Source organism: Quercus lobata, chromosome 4 (genome assembly GCF_001633185.2).
Source record: "Quercus lobata isolate SW786 chromosome 4, ValleyOak3.0 Primary Assembly, whole genome shotgun sequence".
Lineage (NCBI taxonomy): Eukaryota > Viridiplantae > Streptophyta > Magnoliopsida > Fagales > Fagaceae > Quercus > Quercus lobata.
This window is the reverse complement of record NC_044907.1, coordinates 43,083,543-43,098,641: the sequence shown is the minus strand read 5'-3', so window position 1 is coordinate 43,098,641 and position 15,099 is coordinate 43,083,543. Positions and strand designations below refer to the sequence as shown.

Sequence of the window (15,099 nt, the reverse complement as noted above, 5' to 3'; positions counted from 1 at the left end):
AACAAGAAGAGTATAGGGAGTAAATTGCATTTTTTGCTATGTACAATAACCAGTGAGAGCTCATACTTCTTATGAGCACAGCTCAATTTTACCCAAAAAAAAAAAAAAATTTAAAAGCCAATTCAAACTCTTTGCATAACTTCTTTTTTTTTTTTTTTTTTTTTACAAGGACCTGAATTTGTGAATATTTTAATGATAAAAAGTCATTAATTTACAAAGTTGGTGAAAAAAATACTAAGCCAACCATATCTTTCTGCTAGATCAATTGCTCAGACAAAATCTTATTATCATTGTTGAAGCTTGAATCCTTGTTTTTTTTTATCTCCTTTGGAAGTTGAGGAACTTGATACCATAGGCAAAGACAAATAAGAAAACGAGGACAAAGCCAATATGGGCTGCAACAACAGCTCCAAGGAAGTTATATTCAAAGCCCAAGTGAGACTTCAGGTAATATTTCACAGGCATATAGCCTTGTCCAGGTACCTCAATTGGAGTGGTCTTGTCACCCACTTGAGAGGTCACAAGGCCATAGATTGTCCAAGACACAGGAGAGCCCCAGTAATACCACCTCCACCATATTGGAATTTGCTGCACATGTCAACCATTAGAATTTTGAAATTCAATTTTCTTTTAATGTAATAGACTTGAAAATTATATCATAATCTTGAATGGTGCATTCCATATCAAGATTCCCTCTAATTTGTAGTAAGATTTGTGACATATGTTTCTTATTTGATTTTGAATGATTTATATGGGGATTCAAGACTGGATTTTTTAAATGCGACATGTCTTTCATCTAACTAAAAACTGGAGGAAAGTAGAGGATTTAAAATGGGAGTGGATCCTTTCCTGTATCAGTATCACAATCACACAAATATCGTTAAACCATTGTTTTTCCTACCATGTGGAATTTATGCATATGATATGGTTTCCCATTGTTTTTTTAATAAGCTGCTTTTATTTGTATATATGCTCAATGCTAAAAATGACTCATTAAGTCCTCTCCATTTAAAAATACTTCAATGTATACTTTATCTTACTCAAGAATGTATAGTTAAAGCTATTGGAATAGAAGAAAAATGTGTTAATTTGACTCCCACAAGGTTTCCCAACTCCCTATCTAGATGTTCAAATTATGACTTGGCCCTTAATAATAATAGTTCATTGAGGAGGTCTTCTACACTATTGATTGTGACAATGTTGAAGCTAGGATTTTATCTCAAAGGAGGCAAAATTTTTATAACAGACATGCCAATGCACATTTGATATAAGTAAAATCGCTTCAAATAAAGCTTCTGTATACTATACTCATTACGTGGATATATCATACTATATTTTGTGTAATTGTTTAGGTATTACTTACCGGCCTCGTGATGAGAAAACCAGAGAACAGGTTCCAGATGTTTAGGAAGAAGGACATAAAAATGGCGGCAATTTGGTAGCTAGGAGTCAGAGTTACTACCATCATCCCATACAATGTGTAGTATATAAAGCACATCAAGATAAAGAAGTAAAACCACAAGAACTTTTCAAGTCGCCAATGGAATCCAATCATTGAGTAAAGGATAAGAGTGTAGACAAAAGTTTGGATAGCTACATAAATTATCTCCACTGCCACCTGCAGGGCATCAAATAAAAATGCCAATTATTTCTGCTGCAAATCAGAGTATTAAATTCATTTTTCTTTCATTAATTAATATGTTTAGGATCCAAAGCTGACCCCAAAATTTTGGGACTAAAACTTTGTTTGTTGTTGTTGTTCTTGTTGTTGTTCTTTCATTAATTAGTTGGAGTATAAAATTAAAAATAATTCCTCTGAGGTGATAAAGTGGTTTTAATCTTCCTTTACCTGAGCAAAAGCATAAGGCAAAGCTGAATACATTCCTGCTGCTCTTTCACGGTAGAAGACTGTTCTTTCAATTGCCACAACAGGCTGCACTGCAGCTGTGTTGGTGCTTCCAAGAAAAAGAGCAGCAGCAAACATAGCCCCCAGTAGATTCAGCAGGTCTTGTTCCTTGCGCCTGTTAACATGATAGTTTCATCATTAAACAAGCACAGAATGACAGAAATAGTATACTTAATTGTTGGACCATTTATTTTAAGACTCTAAAAGGTCAACGGTACGATTTTTATGTCTGTTAACATGATACTTTGCAATTAGCTTCAGATATATTTATCGATGAAGTAGCTCAGAAATGGTGCACTTAATTGTAGAGTCCATCCATTGTATGATTAAGAGGTTAATTGTCCCTTTTTTATGCTTCTGTAACTATGCAGAATTCTACAAAATGACGAGTGAAGATCAAGTTAATAACTTCCTTGGATCATAATCTTTTTCAGTGCATGCTTAAAATCAGGTAATATAAGTAATTCTTGTTTAAAATCAATCATACCCTATGGGTTAATTACCATACCCTGGTAGTTCTTTGATATTAGTCCAATTTAAGATATGAAAATAAGAATTTTAAGACTTACGTCTTATCTCCTTTGTTCCAGAAAATTAGCCCAAATAGAACACCGATGACTATCGTTATGAATAACCGGATGGCATTGTATTGTGGGTTCCTCCAATAAGACCAATATTGCTTCCAAAAGCAAGCTTTACATTGAGTTACAAAGGATTGGGAATATTTGGTGGGGAAGTAAAGGTCCTTCGATCCTGGTGATGGCGTGCTTAGCTCTTTGATGAGTTCTTGATTCCTCCTGTACAAGAAATCAATATAGAAAAACTTAGTATATCTGAAAATAAAATTGAAAATTGTAAGAGGAAAAAAGAAGCAGGAATTTTCAAGAATGTCTAATGTTCTTCTTACTTGTACAGTTCAGAATTGGCATAAATTTCTGCAAAATCCACATCAAGTTCAGCCTCAACCGCAGGAGAACTGATTTCTAGCATCCATGTCGCAGGATTATATCCATCTTTGATCTTAGGAACATATGGGATAGCCTGAAATCGTCATATATTAGTTTGTGAGTAAAGTTCCTAAGATTTGCTGCATTGATAGCCCCTGCAGTGGCTATGAAATTTTGGTTCTCTAAGCATTGAGAATAGTGCTATTCACCTCAAAGTAATCTACAAGCTTTTGAGAATGGTGACCGAGGGGTCCAGCATAAATGACTTGTCCACCCCTCTTCATCAACAGTAGCTGTGGGCAATTTGATATTTAATTTAGAAGTGTTATGTGATTATAAGACAGTTAGGCACACAGATCTCAAACACAAAATGTTTATATTGATATACCCTATATACCTCATCGAAAGCTTCAAAAATGTCTATGCTTGGCTGGTGAATTGTGCAAACGACAGTTCTCCCTGTATCCACTGTGTTTCTCACTGTACGCATTACAATTGCTGCAGCTCTAGCGTCAAGGCCTGATGTTGGCTCATCCATGAAGATGATGGAGGGATTAGCAACCAATTCTACAGCTATTGTGAGTCTCTTTCTCTGTTCAGTTGACAGACCATCAACTCCTGGAACACCAACTAAGGAATTCCTCAATGAATTTAGCTCAACCAAGTCCATGATTTCCTCAACAAACATCTATTGGACAAAAAATGAAAGCTGTGGTAAGTAACACCATTTGTAAAACTTTTAGTTGCTAGACATGCATGGTAATTGGACAATTGGAAGTTACATATTATGAGTTACATATTTACTATTAATAGAAAATCATTCATGTCAAGAAACAAAGTTTGGAAAGGTTAAGAAACTAACTTTTTTCCTTGTCTTAAGACACCAAAATATTGAAAGCTGAAATTAGAATAAATAAATTGAACTATACCTAAATGGAAGAAAATGAATCATGTAAATGGCTCCAAGTTGTATGAATAAAAAAGATTTTGTGAAGTAGTTTTCTACCCACATGACCTGTAGATATGTGGGCACAGCCCAAAATATGATGTTATCTAACTATTTGGGCTAATTAACTTATGAAACTAGAATATTGTGGACTGAGGCACAAGTTAGTTTTTTTTTTTTTTTCCTTAGCAAGTAAAAACCACCTAGTGAATTGAGAGATAAAATAGAATAATCTCATACAGTCACGGAAATGACATGTTTGGAGATAAAACGATTAGATTTTGGATAAAGAAATATGCCTTTCGAGTTTCCTGCTTAACTTCCTTGGCAAGACGCAGCCAGGCAGAGTACACAAGAGATTCATAGACGGTAACATTGGGTGAATGGATATCATTCTGTTCACAATAACCGTTAACCCGAGCAAAAGTTGCTTGGTTCTTTGGGTAACCAGATATGCTGATACTTCCTTCAATGTACCCATTAGTTTTTCTTCCTGCTAGCACATCCATCAATGTGGTTTTTCCAGCACCACTTACGCCAACCAATGCTGTTAGAATACCAGGCCTGAAAGCACCACTAACATCTCGTAAAAGTTGGAGACGACTTTCTTCGATCCCTTGGCCCTTCATTTCCTGATGAAACAATGTTCAGAATCTAGATTTCAAAAACTAAAAGGTTTATACTTTTGAATTTTTCCAAATATTAAGATGTTAGCTTGATGTGACACATATTATTATGAGCCTAATTAGGAAAACACCCAATACAGAGTTGTTCAATCTTATGCAGTATTCAAAATATCTTGACATCTTATTTTAACGAGCATCTTCTAGACATTCAGGATATCATCTATATTTATATATTACTAAAAGCTGAAGCGTAGTCTTTAATGCTGCTGCTCTCACGTTGCGCCACATCAGCTGCTACGTCATTCTTTTTTTTATTTTCATTTTTAAAATATAATTTTTCCTACAATTTTAAAACGGTTTTTACAATTTTTAACTCTATAAATGCAGCCCACTACTTAGCCTTTTAAGCTTAAAGGACTTCAACGGTGTTGTTGTTGTTGTTGTTTTTTTTTTTTTTTTTTTTTTTTTTTAATTGTTTTTAACATTTATTTATTTTTAATATTTATACTTCTCCAACCTTTCTTTCTCCCTTACCATTTCATCTCCTCACTACTTCTTCAATATTTCTCTCTCCCTTACCTTTTCATCTCCCCACTACCCTCTATATTAATATCATTCTTCCTCTTTCCCTTCTTCTTCTTTTATTTTTTTCTCTTCTTATTCACACCCTCTTACTATAAATTTGTCACTATCTCTTCTATTCTATGCATAATTTTCCTTCACAAAAAAAAAGGTTCTCTCTCTCTAAATTTTTTGGTGGATTTTTTTATCTTTCTTGCGTCTCTACTTTAGGTTGATAATTTTTTATATTCTTTAAAACTCTATTTTGGGTTAATGCAATTTAGTTTTGTTTTTTAAATTGTGATTTAGTTTAGTTTTTTAAATTGTTGTTGTTGTTTATTTTTTATTCTCTTTGATTGTTAAATGTTATCCTATTGCGTTCTAAAGAATTAAATATAGCATATAAAAATATAATATTACTCTATTACATAGCATGATTTGGATAATTTGGTACTTATTTTGTTACATAGCATGATTTTTTATAGTGCTCAATTTAGATATTAAACTATGAGACTTTACTGATTTTTGTTTATTTTCTAATCATTTGTGGTGGACAAAGTACTCTTAATAGTTGTATTAAAAATACTCTATAATGCCATTTATTTAAAGAAAAACAAAGGTTAGCCAAACAAAAATAATCGGATAGATGACAAATTTTAACTTTTGCAATTTTATTTTTATTATTATTATTTTATAACAATGCATGTATAGAAATTTAATTCTTAGATTTTGCTAATAATTGTTTATTTGATAATATGTTTTGGGTGGCCGAAATTATAATTTCTACAAAGAAAATAACCTTAATAGATTATCAAAAACAAAATTTTATCCTAATATTGGTTCAATTAATCATTGTTAAGTTTTATTAATTGTTTTTAGTTTACGTTTTTTTTGGTGTTTTGGATTGTCCCTATATTACATTTATGATTGTTCCTATAATAAATAAAAATATAATTATGAAATACATTATTCATTATTAGATTAGTTTAAATTGTAAAAAAAAAAAAATTAATAAAACCACTATAAAAATAATTATCACGCGCAACGTGCGGGTTCGCGGCTAGTTATCATAAAATTAATGGTCCCTCAGTCATGACAAATAGAAAGTTGGAAATCTAGCAGTCCACTCATGATGCACTCTAGGAAAAATTATTAAAAGTTGTAAATGATTGTCAAGAGTTTTGTCATTCAGCTGGAAATTCAAATCCACCACCCCATTGTAACTATCAAATTATCAACAACAAAAAAAAAAAAAAAAAAAAAAAAAAAAAAAAAAAATGCTCTAAATAGTCAGTCTATCGGGTAAATATACCTTTTATTCAACTATTTTATTGAATCAGCTTTTATTTTTTCACTTTTTCTTGCTCTGCCATAAGGCAATTCTCCAAGAGGGAAAGAGAGAAATGGGAAAAGATACTTACAGCTGGCATATCGACGTGGTAATTTACATGATTAAATGCAAGTGACAAGGGCTGGAATGGCAAAACCATTCCTCTTCTAGTAGGTGCATTCTCTGCACCACTACCAATTAAGTTGACTGGAGTGTTCTTCACTGCCATATCAATACCTGTACTCATTCACATGTTACAATCATTAACAGCAGGAACCATTTCTTTTCCTTAAAGCAACTATGTAGATGATCTCTTAAAGAAATAGAACTGCAAGTTATGGAACCTTGAGCGGTTGAAGATGTACTCATTTCTATGCCTCTCATCTGAAGCTGTCCATTAGAGGACTGCTTTCCAATTTTTTTATTGTCATCCTCCTCAACAATAACGGATTTAGAACCACCTAAAGCTGCGTTTGATTTTCAAAGTAATGTCAGCTCTAAAATCTTATTGCAGTAACTGAACTGGAGATTAGTGTGGTAAATGATTGCTTACGATTTAGAAATGTGAGTGCTATGATAAAACAGATGTTAAAAAGAACAGAAAACCCAAGGAGTGCCCCAACACAAATCCAATACCAATAGTCTTCCTTAAACATGCCCCTGGCCTTGAGAAGAACCTTTCCAACGGTGGGTTCAGGAATAAGCGGGTACGGATTGGGCTGTAACAAAGAAAAAGTGAAGATAATTAATTGAAGATAATTTTAAAGGAACAGAATGATTGTTTACAAGTTTTCTTGGAGATCTTACTGCACTCCATCTTTTGTCAAGAAATTCATTGATGGCTATGGCATTTTGTCCATACATCATGGGAGAAATGTAGTAGCCCCATATCATCCATGGTGCAATGTCATCTAGACAAGGAGGAGGTTTTCACTATTTCAATTATTATAGCATAGCATGTAGAGTTGAGCATCTCTCAACATATATATGTACAGAATCATTTTAGTTGAGACTTGAACACTAAAGATTTTTTGAAAACTCATCAACATAAACATAAACTGCTAACCTTTGGCAACAATGAACCCACCAAGGACAAAAACCAATAACAATGTAAAGGTACCAAGCGTATTTGCCACAACTTGAACTCTTCCCAGTACTGCAATAAACCGGAATAGAGATAGGCCCATCTGATGGATGCTGAAGAATGCCAATAATTGGCGGAAAAACCTAAGAGAATTTTCAAGATATGTTAATAAAACATAAATTATATATTTACATAGCTCATGGATAGACATAACAAGAAATCATATACACGTGAAGTTTATTCATTTATCTGGAAGAATATATGTGCAAGCACATACCTACTAGCAGAAGGAGCAAACCCAATAGTGTAATATGTTAGGCAGATCCATATTCCTGACTCCATCAATGAGACAGGAATCCTGAGGAGCCAAATTGGTAAGCCGAAAGCCCATGCTGGATAGAACAAGAAATCCCGCTGCTTAAAAAATACAGGAAGCCTAACAACAGTCAATGCAAGTTCTGACACTCCATTGAACATGACATTAATGAGACTGAAGAACATTGCACCATAATATTTCCCTCCATCTTCTAATTGACCGTGCTTCATTTCGGTTCTAAAGAACAGTGTCATGGCAATAATTGACATTATGGTAATCTGGGTTGTCTTGAATATGTATATAAAAGAGTTGCGCTTCATCAATAGCCACTCTCTTGCAAAGCATGCCTTCAAGAGTTCCCGATTAGAAATTCCATACTTCTCTTTTACAAATGCAGCACGATGAGCTTTAGACCTATCATATGGAATTCCAAGCTCATCATAAAGTTGCTGGCCAATGTGAAAATTATGAAAGTGATCTACAAACTCAGGAACACTAGTATATCGGTAAGGTTCATTCTTTTTGCACCAGTACTGCTCCTGATCCTTTTTGGAAGTAACCTCTTGCAAAAAGTCTGCAACTCCTTTCCTCTCTGGACACTTAAAGCCAACATCTTCAAAAAATTCAAGTACGTTCTCACACGGACCTTGATAGACAATCTGGCCTTCTGAAAGTAAAATAATGTCATCAAAAAGATCAAAGGTTTCAGGCGCAGGTCGCAGAAGAGAAATTATCATTGTCACATCCATTATATGAACCATCTGCCTCATGAACTTGACTATCTGGAAAGTGGTTGAACTGTCTAGACCATTTGATATTTCATCCATAAAAAGAGCCTTTGCTGGTCCAACCAACATTTCTCCTGCACTCAGTATAATCATTCCAATTCGACATTTTGTTAAATCCAAAAACTGGAAAAAAAAAACATTGACACTTAAATTTTATATGTAGTCCTCTTTTTTTCTATGTTTTACAAACATACCTATAGTAACACGCTTCTTTTGTCCACCAGATATGCCTCTTCTCATTTCATCACCCACAATAATGTCAGCACATATGTCCAATTCAAGAATCTGTTGTACATACTTTGAAAAGTTAGAAAAGAAAATTGTCTGAGAATTAAAAGTGTGGTTACCAACATACCTTGAGAACATAATCTGTAACAAGACTTGTTTCTTGGCCTGCCATTGCTGTGGCTTTCATGAATGCATCTATCTCAGGATCTGGTTTTATTCCAACTTCTTTTTCTCGTCTTGACAATTCTGTCAGCAGGTCATACCTTGTTCCAACTCCCAAACAACGTCCTGAAAAGTCCAATGTCTCTCTGACTGTCATTTCCCCTTGATGAAGATCATGTTGGCTAATGTATGCGCATGTTCTCTGAGGAACAAATTCCGATAACTCATGACCACAGTAACTGACTCTCCCTGATATCTGTTCGTGGAAGTTGTTAATGACGAAGTTTGGACTTCATAATATAAGAGTAATCATTAGTAGAAGTACTCAGAATTCAACAACTACTTTTGGAATTTATTGTGAAATAGCTTGCAAAACTAAAGTTTTTCATAAATTAAGAAACAATTTGAGGAATGTGTCTAAGAAAACTGACGTAATGAATTAGCAAACCAGACTTCATGAACTTTTTATATACTAAAATTTCCAGCAATACCTGCTCATTGCTCTATCCAAATAGGAAACAAAAAAAAAAAAAATTAAAAGATTATATTATAGTTTGAATAATGCAAGATCTTAAAATGATTGGCAGACATTGTCCTAGTTATAGGGACGAGAAAATGACACACCCTGAGATCCTTGTCCCTCTTCCCAGCAAGTGCCTGCAGCAATGTTGTTTTCCCTGATCCTGGAGGTCCCAGAAGCAGTGTCATTCTGGAGAAAAACCACCAAATTAATCAACAAAGTACATACAAGAAATTCAAAAGCCCAATAAAATAGCCTTGACAATGCACAGGAGAAGAAAAACTATATGGATAATTCTAATTCATTAAACGGTTTTTCTACAACATATTGTTTCAAGTTTCAACAATAAGTCAGGGGACACAAACTACATAGTAAGTTTTGCAATAATTCAATACCTTGATGGCTTCACTATTCCACTCACGTCACGTAGAATCTTGACAACCTTTTTCTTCGATGGCAAAAGCTTGATTAACCCAAGAACCGCCTATTTATCACAACAAATTAAAAACCAAACCATTGTCAGTACATATACCAAGCTGTAAAATAAATTGAACACGTATTGACAACAACAATTAAATACCTTAATTCTGGTGTGATGCCAATTGGACTTAATGAAACCTTTATTTGTCTCATTCCAAAAGTCAAGTCCCCCCAAAAACTTACCGAATTCCGTCCTATTAGTTTGTGCAATGTGAGCTACAAGATTATGTCCAAAGTGCTCGCTAACCAATTGAAGAGAATTCTTGCAGAAGTGTTAAATGAATGTCAAAGTGCTTTTGTTCCAGGGAGGCAAATAACTGACAATGTGCTTGTGGCTTTTGAAACAATGCATTGTATTAATGGGAGAAGAAAAGGCAAGGAGGCTTTGATAGCTCTAAAGCTTTATTTGAGCAAAACATACAATAGGGTGGAATGACGGTACTTGGAAGTGATTAAGCAAAGATTGGGGTTTAACGAGAGATGGATTTCACTAGTGATGATGTGTATTAGTACAATCTCCTATTATGTGTTAATTAATGGGGAGGCGAAAGGCAACATCGTTCCAACACGGGGGCTTAGACGAGGAGACCCAATATCTCCTTATTTGTTCTTGTTGTGTGCTGAGGGACTTTCTGCCATGTTGAGAAAGGAGGAAGAACAAGGAAAGATATGGGGAATTTCAATTAGTAGGGGGGCGCCTCAGATCTCCCACCTTTTCTTCGCGGATGACAGTATTGTTTTCTGTAGAGCATCGGTGGAAGAGAGTAGAAGAATCCTTCAAGTACTAGAGGACTACGAAGCCAAGTCTGGACAGAAACTAAATAAGGTTGGAGAATTCAGCAAAATCCTACTTCCCTTGTGCACAGGGTATTCAAGGCAAGGTACTTCGCGGATAGGCCTTTTAAAGAGGCTATGTTAGGTCGGAGGCCCTCATATACTTGGTGTAGCATTATGGCTGCCAAGGACGTAGTGGTTTCAGGGTCTAGGTGGGTGGTTGGTAATGGAGAACAAATTGATATTTGGAAGGATAGGTGGTTGCCTACTCCAGATTCCTTTAAGGTGGTCAGCCCGTGTATCCCAGTAGAATCAAACAAAGTCTCTTGGCTGCTGGATCGAGAGTCAAGGTCATGGGATGTTGACAAAGTAAGAAGCTCTTTCCTCCCACATGAAGCAGAGACAATACTTGGGATATCCATCAGCCCACGGTTCCTAAACAACTCAGTAATATGGGCATGGAGTACCAATGGGAGATTTTCGGTGAAGGGTGCATACAAGGTTGCCCAAAAATGCTTGAAGGAACGGAGTCATAAGGTGGATGCAGGTGGTGCCTCGGATAATTCAAGGATGAGAACCCTTTGGAAGCTAATTTGGAACCTAAAGTGCCCCAACAAAATTGAACAATTCATGTGGAGAGCTTGCAAGAACATCCTCCCGACAAAGCAACAACTGAGAGCCAGGGGAATTAATATTGAGGATCACTGTGACCTATGTGGGATGAGTGAATCTTCAGGGCATACTTTGTGGGGGTGCAAACTTGCCGCTGAGGTTTGGGGTGATTCAAGACTAAAGCTACCAGCAGTGCTCAACCAGCCACAGGAGTTCCTTGAAATAATATGGGAAGTGAGGGAGAGGAAACCTAACACTGATTGGGACCTTTTTGCAGTCAGAAATGCTGTTAGGCACAGGGGGAAGCACAAGGATGCAGGTAGAATCGCTAAAGAAATAGCTGAGAATATGAAGGAACTTCACAGCAGTGGTAAACTTCCTAAATCCACCAATTCCCAATGGTCTCCTCCTAGATGTGGTTGGTATAAAATAAAAACTTCACAGCAGTTTTTAAGGAGGCTGAATGTTGCGGGGTGGGGGTGGTTATAAGGAATGATAAGGGACTGCTGATGGGAGCTATGAGCAAACGGGTTGGGCTGCCGTTGAAGGCATTGGAAACAGAGGCCTTGGCGGTGCAGGAAGGCCTTGCAAAATCCTGTGACTTGTCCGTGGTCCATCCAGAAAGTGATTGAAGGGTCCGTACTAAACCTTAGCTGTTTTAAGGTCTGGTCTGCAGCACACGTGAATAGGAAAGGAAATCACTATAAGATTTCAATGAGCTAGTATCTAGGTCATTCCTCCAATAATCATCAAATATACGCTATGTTATGCATGGCCTGTTGCATGATTTAGCAAAATCTGTCTCTGGGGAGTTTTGTCTTAGAATGGAGGGTAACAATTCATATGGCTTATCGGAAAAGACTCGTAATTTTTCATATTCTAGAAGAAAGTGTGATGCCTATGGGTTGATTCATATGTCACAATCTCAAACTCTCACCGTCAATTTGTACATGAAAATTTCAAAAAGAAAATCAACTTGAATTTTCATTCGGACATACTCAAAATTTGAAAAAGAAAAAACAGATATATGTTTTGTCATTTTGGATATGAAATCAGTCTTAGAAATTAATTCCCATGTAAAAGTAAGGTAGAGAGAGAGAGAGAGAGAAGTAGTATTTCTTCTCAAATTTCAAGAAATATATACTAGAGCCTTTAAAACCTTGACTACCCTACAACATTCCATAATCTTCCAAGATAAAAATTATATAGAGACGGGAGAAGAAGCAAAATTGGATCATGGAAAATATAAAACTTTGTTGTGTAATCCCCGTTTGACTAAAAAAATACCAAACTATAGGAGACAAAAACACCTCAATTGAATTCAAGTATGAGTTCAGCAGAGTTGGGAGTGCCCTGGCTCCAACATATGCATCTCCTTCGATTGATAAATGCTCAAACCTGACTTCAATCTTTGGAATGTCAATTCCCACCCTAAAAGCAAATGATTAAAGATCATTAGAAGCTTAAAATCAAAATTAATAATAGAACTTCGATTCAACCAATTAAAAGAAGAAGAAGAAGAAAAGGCACATACTAAAACATTATGTAACCAAAACTATACCCTACTCTTAGAAGAGGGTCTACCTATCAGTCCTGGCCCTTAGTCTACGAAGCAGCTTCTCATTATCTTCTTCAACAACCTTAAGAATACTCTCGATGAGATGCTTCTTGTCCTGCACTCCAAGATTGGTAACATCAACCTCTTGATAACCAACTCTCCCATTATCCAAAACCTGCTTCAGCATTCCTTTCCTCAACCTATCATACGTTGGAAGCCGCTCTAATGCCGCCCACATCAGCTCCTCTTCATCATCTTCCCTCCCACTCTTCTGAAACACATCAGTTTGTCCTGTCCAAGCCTCACGCAAGCTCGATGAGGCCCAGCTTCTCTTGCTGCTGGATGACCGGAAACTCATCCTCTTGCTGCTCATGGACCTTACAAGTTCATTTCCAGCCAAAGCAGCTGCCATAATGTAATACAATACTCCCTTTTTTAACTTTCCGAGCACCTGACTATTCCCTAGTGTTTGTGTAATACTATACTTAGCACTTCCTTACTTTAATGCACTACAAAACTTAAGTTGCCATAGAAATTCAAAAGAGTATTAAAAATAGTGTGTGAAGAAGTTCAAAAAAGTCTGTATGAGCTCATGAACATGTGAATCTTGAATAACAACTCAGATAGTTTTGAGCTAAATTTGGAGATGATGGGTGTGAAAGAATGTGTGGCTTGGTGGTAGTTTGGACATGGTATATGTAGGAGAAGATGGGGAGGAGTAAGAGCATGTCACTGACTGAAATGGGTATTAAAGAGTTTGGACAAATAAAGTTGAAAGAGTATGCATGGAATTAATTATCCAAAGTGATGCAACCACCCTCTATCCTTAGGCCGGCCAAACAACACCCCTCTACCATTATGACGACCAGTCACCTTCTACCATTAGGACTGACAGCCAGCCAGCCGCCCCCCTCTACCATTAGGACTGAGTCACTGACAGCCAGTCACCCCACTATTCAGGCATTTATATACTGTTTTTAATGCGTATTTTTGGATTAGCTTTTTTGTTTTGAAAACTGATTATATTGGCTATATTTATTTATTTGTTTAAAATTGACAAAAAAATATAATTGTGCATAAACAAAAATTGAGACTTTAAACTGTTGTGCATAAACAAATATAAATGCACTATGAGCCTAAATTGTTGAGTCTATGGTTGTGTTTGCCATTAGCTTAAAAGGCCAACTTTTTTTTTACTATTTAACTTATTTTTACTACTATTCAGCTTATTTTAAGTACTATTCATAGATCTCATTACACTTTTTGGTATTATTTATAGGTCTCATTGTACTATTTCAGCTACCTTTTAGCCTTATCTACAGTACTCTCAGCAAAAAATTTTCAATTTCAGCTAAATAAGCTATTCTCAAACGGACTCTATGTATGTGAATTGTGAAACTTCTAGTTGTACCTTTAAGATGTCCTGCACATTGATTTCATAGGACATCTACTAGGTTAAATAAATCAATTCATTCAAACATTTGCTTAAATGAAAAGTTAAATGAATATTAGTATATATTTCTCTTTTTAAAAAAAAGTGACACATGACACTAATTAAAAGATTAAATGAAAGAATTTTCAAAGGATGTATAATATGACAAACCTCATACTCTAATTCATGTGTTCCTACCGTTAACATGTATAACATGTGTGTTTAGTTTATTTCGCGGTTTATTTAGCTTGAAAAATACTATTATAAATTAGAAAATAAACTCTCTTTTTTTGGATCTAGAAAATAAACTTAACCATACATGTTTACTAGTTTGTGCTTGTTTTTTTTTATAAATAAAATCAATTACATCGGGTCAGAATTTTCCAATACTTTTTACAAATCATTAGTAAATGTTACATGCTGATCAACTAGAAACATAGAAAATTTATTTGATTATCCTTCTCAAAAATAAATAAATAAATAAAAACCAAAAAATAAACAAAGGCATATACATAATTACATACAAACGAAAGAGGCTATACTGCGAAACGTTAGAAGCTAGCTACCAAAGTAGCTGATTGTCTTGACTCTCGAGTCAAAACTATGACCAGACACTTTCAAAATCTAATGGATATATTTCACTCCAATTAAATCGATAAAACCCCCAAATTCTGTTCCATAAACTATTTTATTACCTAGGAGAGAGCACAGCAGTAATATGGAAGCATAAACAATGATAAAATAGATGATGAAGAAGAAGATAGCAAAATAGATATAGTCAAAATAAATTAAAACAGAGTATGGAATATAAAAACAGAAACTAGTAAAA

General features: G+C 35.2%; 1 protein-coding gene across 4 annotated transcripts; it reads right to left on the bottom strand.

Annotated features, from left to right (window-relative positions):
• Window positions 1–217: 217 nt before the first annotated feature.
• On the bottom strand, window positions 218–13,576 carry LOC115986303 (pleiotropic drug resistance protein 2-like). Of its 4 annotated transcripts, XM_031109162.1 has the most exons (20): window positions 12,865–13,573; window positions 12,591–12,711; window positions 9,810–9,898; window positions 9,519–9,603; window positions 8,860–9,150; window positions 8,699–8,789; window positions 7,678–8,578; window positions 7,383–7,543; window positions 7,124–7,227; window positions 6,870–7,035; window positions 6,661–6,783; window positions 6,408–6,553; window positions 4,099–4,431; window positions 3,251–3,541; window positions 3,063–3,146; window positions 2,814–2,947; window positions 2,476–2,703; window positions 1,850–2,021; window positions 1,364–1,618; window positions 218–588 (listed from the first exon to the last, which is right to left on the bottom strand). In XM_031109162.1, exons 1-20 carry the CDS (start codon window positions 13,248–13,250, stop codon window positions 319–321), a joined length of 4,431 nt encoding a protein of 1,476 aa, XP_030965022.1. In that variant the 5' UTR covers window positions 13,251–13,573; the 3' UTR covers window positions 218–318. The 4 variants fall into 4 exon arrangements, with proteins under 4 accessions (XP_030965022.1, XP_030965023.1, XP_030965025.1 ...); XM_031109163.1 differs by lacking the exon at window positions 3,063–3,146 and having other exon boundaries at window positions 12,865–13,574; XM_031109165.1 differs by lacking the exons at window positions 12,591–12,711; window positions 12,865–13,573 and adding an exon at window positions 9,995–10,117.
• Window positions 13,577–15,099: the final 1,523 nt, after the last annotated feature.

What these genes read in the sequence shown, in the direction of transcription:
- LOC115986303 (XM_031109162.1), bottom strand. Translation starts at nt 13,250, where the DNA reads ATGGCAGCTGCTTTGGCTGGAAATGAACTTGTAAGGTCCATGAGCAGC. An exon ending in AGAGGGACAAGGATCTCAGG is followed by an intron (nt 9,151 to 9,518) that starts GTGTGTCATTTT and finishes TTCCACGAACAG; the next exon opens with ATATCAGGGAGAGTCAGTTA. An exon ending in TGGAACAAAGGAGATAAGAC is followed by an intron (nt 2,022 to 2,475) that starts GTAAGTCTTAAA and finishes TCATGTTAACAG; the next exon opens with GCGCAAGGAACAAGACCTGC.